At 40.9% G+C, this 5,549-nt stretch overlaps 1 protein-coding gene across 2 annotated transcripts in view; it reads left to right on the top strand.

Moving 5' to 3' along the window:
• LOC107097336 (chloride intracellular channel protein 5-like) overlaps window positions 1-5,032 on the top strand; it is a 17,435-nt gene extending 12,403 nt beyond the window's left edge. The window contains exons 2-6 of one of the 2 annotated variants that reach the window (XM_015394458.1): window positions 775-884; window positions 965-1,090; window positions 1,676-1,782; window positions 2,027-2,208; window positions 3,517-5,032. In XM_015394458.1, coding sequence (XP_015249944.1) covers window positions 775-884; window positions 965-1,090; window positions 1,676-1,782; window positions 2,027-2,208; window positions 3,517-3,681 — 690 coding nt within the window. In that variant the 3' untranslated portion in view covers window positions 3,682-5,032. The remainder of the gene's footprint in view (window positions 1-774; window positions 885-964; window positions 1,091-1,675; window positions 1,783-2,026; window positions 2,209-3,516) is intronic. The other variant, XM_015394467.1, reaches the window with a different exon arrangement.
• Window positions 5,033-5,549: the final 517 nt, after the last annotated feature.

The raw sequence follows: 5,549 nt of genomic DNA, 5'->3' as shown, positions 1-5,549 counted from the left end.
GATAAAGGGTTGGTTTTCACAGTATATAATTCAATCATTTTACCAGCTTCAGCCAGCTTCTTTATTAGACCTGTCATGATGGTACACCCAAATTCCAATCAACTATTGTAGGTAGCTTGATCAATACCTCATATGTTTGCCATCATTACTTTTAAAAGCAAACAGTAAGACATTTTAAGCAATGTATATACAATAGTGGTCATTCAAAATGTCCCCACTTTCCTTGATGGGCCCTTGGCTGGTCCCCTAAAATTCCTTTTTAAACATCAATCTTTCTACTAAAATATTTTCTTTCTTTAATGATTTGTGGACATTAGGATCTGAAGAGAAGCATCATCAAATGCTGGTCAGACCCTGTAAATGAGTGAAAAGGTGGAGTCAGATTGGGGGTCACTCCAGTACCTGGAAGTTAGAGGGGATATAGCTGGAAGTTGCAGGGAAGTTGGCTGCTATTTGGCTGCTATTTGGCTGCTATTCGGCTGGGAAGGGCCATTTTGATGACTACCACTGTAGACTTCTGAATTTAAAGAAATCTATAGAAAGCTATTTAGCACAGAAAGATTTAAGATGAACCACATTGATTTCAAAGAGAAAAGGTCGCAGGATGTGTGTCTTTTTAAAGATTATATGTAAACAACTGTATAAACAGATTTCGTTTTGTATACACTCTGTGTATACAAAACTACAATAAAGTTTGTCCAAGTTTGAGTCTGAGTCTAAACATGTAATTTTTATGTGTAATTCATCAGCCTTACTGATTATGTCTGTGTGCAGGCAGGAAGTGATGGGGAAAGCATTGGCAACTGTCCCTTCTCCCAGCGTCTCTTCATGATCCTCTGGCTTAAGGGAGTGGTGTTCAACGTCACAACTGTTGACCTCAAGAGGTGAAGGCAGAGCTGCTCATTCTACTTTTTGTTCGCTTTCCTCTTTTTTAAAATGACATATTTCTCTGTGTCCACTGCAGAAAGCCAGAGGATCTGCAGAAGCTGGCACCGGGAACACACCCTCCTTTCCTGACCTTCGACGGGGACGTCAGGACCGACATCAACAAGATTGAGGAGTTTCTCGAGGAAGTGCTCTGCCCTCCAAAGTAATCAATATGGAAAGCTTTACAACACCATGTGTGCCTTATTAGACTACACAGTGCCTGCTTATGGTTAGATTTATGACACTTTAGTGCTGAAGCTGAAGGTAAAAAAGCCATTTAGTCGAGTAAAGTATGGTCAGCTTTGATTAAAATTGTCATTTTCAGAAAAAAATTTAAATAGGTTGTTAGGGGTCATTGTTTATGTTTATGTGTTTAGGTTCCTTTAAGTACATTAAATAAAATTCTTAGCTATCAATATTTTAAGCTCTGTCCCACATGTTTGATGTTTTTCAAACAAAGCCAAAATTGATTTATTGGGTTTCGCGATTGTCTATTAAAATGTCCTCAAAGTTGCTTTGAAAGCTCCAAATCACCTACTTTGCCTTCTGTTGTGTATGAAGTGAGTAAGTTTTATTTAATTTTTTTTTACAATATAAAAGGACCTTACTGTGTGAACACCCAACAGAGTGGGATGCCAGTTCAGTGTGGTCCTGTAACTTGTTTTAAATTCAGTGCTGAGCTCATGTCCAGGTGTTAATACCATCCAGATGCTTTACTCTGACTGTCCTATCCCTCATTTCTGCTCAGGTATCCCAAACTGGCTGCCAGACACAGAGATTCCAATACAGCTGGAAATGACATCTTTGCCAAGTTCTCAGCTTTCATCAAGAACACCAAACCTGAGGCCAATGCTGGTAGGAGCTCATTTTCTGCCAGGGTATACATACTATATGTGCAGGAAAACCTGCAACTTGTCTTTATCAAATTTCTCCACTAGGTTGCAGCAAAGCTTAACTTTTGTAGCTCTATCTTGCATCCTGGAGACTCAATTTGCTGTCATCTAGTGGAAATTGTTGTTATGCACACCCAGTAACCTTAGGGTAGATAACTGTACTGTAAAACTTCAGCATGTATGAGGATCAATGTTTCTGTGTTTAGCTCTGGAGAAGGCTTTAACCAAGGCACTGAAGAAGCTTGATGATTACTTGACGAGCCCCCTGCCAGAGGAGATCGATGCAAACAGTATGGAGGAAGAAAAGAGCTCCAACCGAAAGTTCCTGGATGGAAATGAGCTGACTTTGGCAGACTGCAATCTGCTGCCCAAACTGCATATAGTCAAGGTAGGTTAGGGGCCTAAATCACCCAGAACTAAACTGGATAATGGGGACAACTGCTGTCTGAAAATTATTTTTGGGTTCCTTTAAAGGTATGTATTGCACTATACACTTATTGATGGTGACAGTTTCTTATTTTATTACAGTAGCATGATCTCATGAGGATAAGTAAGTGTAAGTACCTTTATCCAGTTCTGAAAAAGGTGCAACATTAAGATTATTTTTAAAGGGTACAAGGAGAGGGGCTTTGACCATTTAGCATGGAGGCCTTGCTCCTCTTAAACTCAACCCACATCTACTCGGTATAAAAATGGCCTAAGATGGGGATTTCTTTTTGTGTTTTTTGCTGTTTTGACAAATATTTTGCAAAAAAACAAAAAGAAATCTAACTGACCCAGACCAAAATTGAAATGGTTTAGCCTGATTGAATTTCAATCTGAAAAACTCACACGGAAAGTAAAGAGAAGAATTTTATTGATACAAACACTTTAGTCATTGGCACTCAGACCTCGGCAGGAAACATAGTGCTGAATGATGTTTGATATGCACGAACAGGAGTTAAGAACAGGGATGTTTCCCCCCAGGCCTGAAAGTGGTGGTGGAGTGAAGATAAAGTTGGTCTGTCCATGATTGCTGGTTAGTGAGACGGTATGCTGAGCTGTATGAAAAGATCCAGTGGATTGCATGAGCTCATACTAGAGTTTCACTCAGGGACCTGGAAGATGGAAGTCCAGGTTGGATAACACAGGTTGAGAGAACCTGTCCATGATGAGCAAGCATGAAGTGACAGTGGAGAGGAAAAACTCCCCAAGGGAAGGGGGAAGAAACCTCTGGCAGAACCAGGCTCAACATGGCGGTCTTTTGCCGGACCGATTGAAATGAGACAGGGAACTCAGTAAGAGTCCGGGAGGAGTTCAACTCTGATGAAGCTTACGATGGTGGGGATGGAGGGGGGTTGAAAGTTCATCTGAAGTGAAGTCGGACATAACGCAACCATTGACTTGGGTAGCAGACAGAGTGTGATTAGAGACCTTTTAAGATTAACTCTGTAAGCTGATTGGTCTTTTTTGAAGGTGTATTTCAAAGCTTATAAGCTGGTGTTGGAGGCGGATGAAGGCGAGAAATCACTTTATTTAGTTGAACTTCCGCTTAGGCTCCATTTCTAAATACAAGCAAAACAAATGTGTAGTATTTATAATATGTGAATATGTTGTGCAAATAGATTTTTTACTTTTGAGGATTATTTATTCTGACCCTCTTTGAACTCAGGAAATTGCCTGCCACTAACAACATATTTTGTGTTCTGTCTTCAAGGTTGTTGCTAAGAAGTATCGCAACTACGACATCCCTTCAGAAATGACAGGTGTGTGGCGATATCTGAAGAACGCCGCCTCACGTGAAGAGTTCACCAACACCTGCGCTGCTGAGGATGAGATTGAGAAAGCCTACAGAGACGTGGCGAGGAGACTGGCCAAATAACTCGCCAACCAACCTGAGCTCCAACAAAATAAATAAGCAACACAAAAGATCCATAAATAAATCTAAAATTACACTTTTATTTTTTTTTAGCTTATTCTTCATGTGACATTCTGTAGAAACATAAGATCTCTGTCTTTGACAGTCCCAGATGTGATGGATAGCAATAATTCAGCTCTCTCTGTACGTAGATGGTATTTCAATAACACCAGCAGACATGGCAAAACAGAGGGAGAGCAGAAGATAGATTGTACTATGTTTAACTTGATCCAAAGCCAGCTTCAGTCATTGCTGCTGTGAAACTTCTGACAAAACTCTTTTTACCTAAACATGATTGTGTCTGTCTTTATACATTCCTTGTAAGACAAAGCCCCCTTTCATACAGACTCCACAGCACGGTCGAAACATTTTACTAGCTGCTGATGTCAAGGTAGTTCACTTTATTTATTCCCAAGCCCGCAGAAGTCTAGCCTGACTCCTGTGTTTATTATCGAGTTCAGGGCTCCTGGGGAGACACCTTGTTTCATCTGTGATGGATGATTAACGCTCAAAGCTTTCCGAACTCGACAGCCCCAATTCGCAGCTCAGATCGTCCCTGATTCTTTTGGAGTATTTGTTTTTATTTCAGCTTAAGCGTATCTTGAGATTCACTCCTACTCTTTTGTATAATTCTTTGTTTTTTTTTCTTCAGAAATCAAATGAACAAACTCTTGCTGATGGAGGTTATTAGAGAACAAATTTTAAGTCTGTATAGATTTTATGCACTAACCTGTCTTATTAAAAGCTAATGCAGAACACTTTTAAATGTGAAAACTGCTAACCTTTCTACTTTTGCTCAAAATAAGCAACACATGCCAATATCCCATGGACTCATTAGGATAAATCTATTAAAGCAAGGATTTAAAGCTGCTAGTTTTTCTCTCTGGCTGCTGCAATCCAGTTGAGGTATTGATTTTGTCTCAAGTTACCTCATGATATTATAAATGGGGAGACTATTTATTTAGCAGTCCAATCAGGTCTGATTAGGTAGAGCCATTAGTGGTGCGATGAAAGCCATCTTCCAGACCAGTCTCCTAGTAGTCAGAAGCCCTGCCCTGGAGCTCCTTGCTCTGATGAGTCCATCAACATCCCCTGCTTTAAACTTCAGGTTTATGAGTTTCAGTGTCCACATAGAGGAGAATGGAAACTTTTCTTGGGGCTTGCTGTTTTTGGCTTGCCGTGAGGTTGCAACTATAGCAAGACTTCCTCAAAGAGCTATAAGGCTTTTGTATGGTTTGGAGAAGCACATGATATGAAATCGGAGCTTGATGACTGAGAGGGTTGCTCACAGCGAAGCTCTGCAAATAAAATAATATTTTCACAGATCTGCTTCTGCCTTTTCTTTTCCTGAAGGGTGATCAATCAGCTGATACTTACAGGTCGTCACAGAGACGAGAAGTCTCTCGGTGATAGCGAGTGTGCTTGAAAGGGTTAAGTGTGGCTGACAGACTGAGCTGATCAAATCCAGCGGTGCAGGTTTGTTTCTCTATCCATAACAGAGAGAGAGTGATGACCGCTGACAGGCTTAAATAGAGGCTTCCATGCCAGGGATCAAACGCCATCCTTCTTCTCCACTCTCTCATTAAGACGGAAAAGCCGAGCGCCGCCATCCGATCTGTCTCCATTTTTCCTCAAAGGAGTCTAACTTGAAAGATCTGCGCCTGTCGGATTTACAATGGTGGGCGAGTGGTGTTTACCGAGACGCTGGCGTGCCAGAAACAACAGTCAAAGAAAATAAATGGAGCCTGCCTAGTGTTTCCACAGGGGTAAGGAAATATGGAGCAAGACTTGTGCCTTGCTGTTTGGTAATTAGTACCTAAACATCCCTGTCC

The sequence above is a fragment of the Cyprinodon variegatus genome, unplaced genomic scaffold (genome assembly GCF_000732505.1).
Source record: "Cyprinodon variegatus isolate N-32 unplaced genomic scaffold, C_variegatus-1.0 Scaffold25, whole genome shotgun sequence".
Taxonomy (NCBI): domain Eukaryota; kingdom Metazoa; phylum Chordata; class Actinopteri; order Cyprinodontiformes; family Cyprinodontidae; genus Cyprinodon; species Cyprinodon variegatus.
This window is presented reverse-complemented; position numbering and strand designations above follow the sequence as displayed.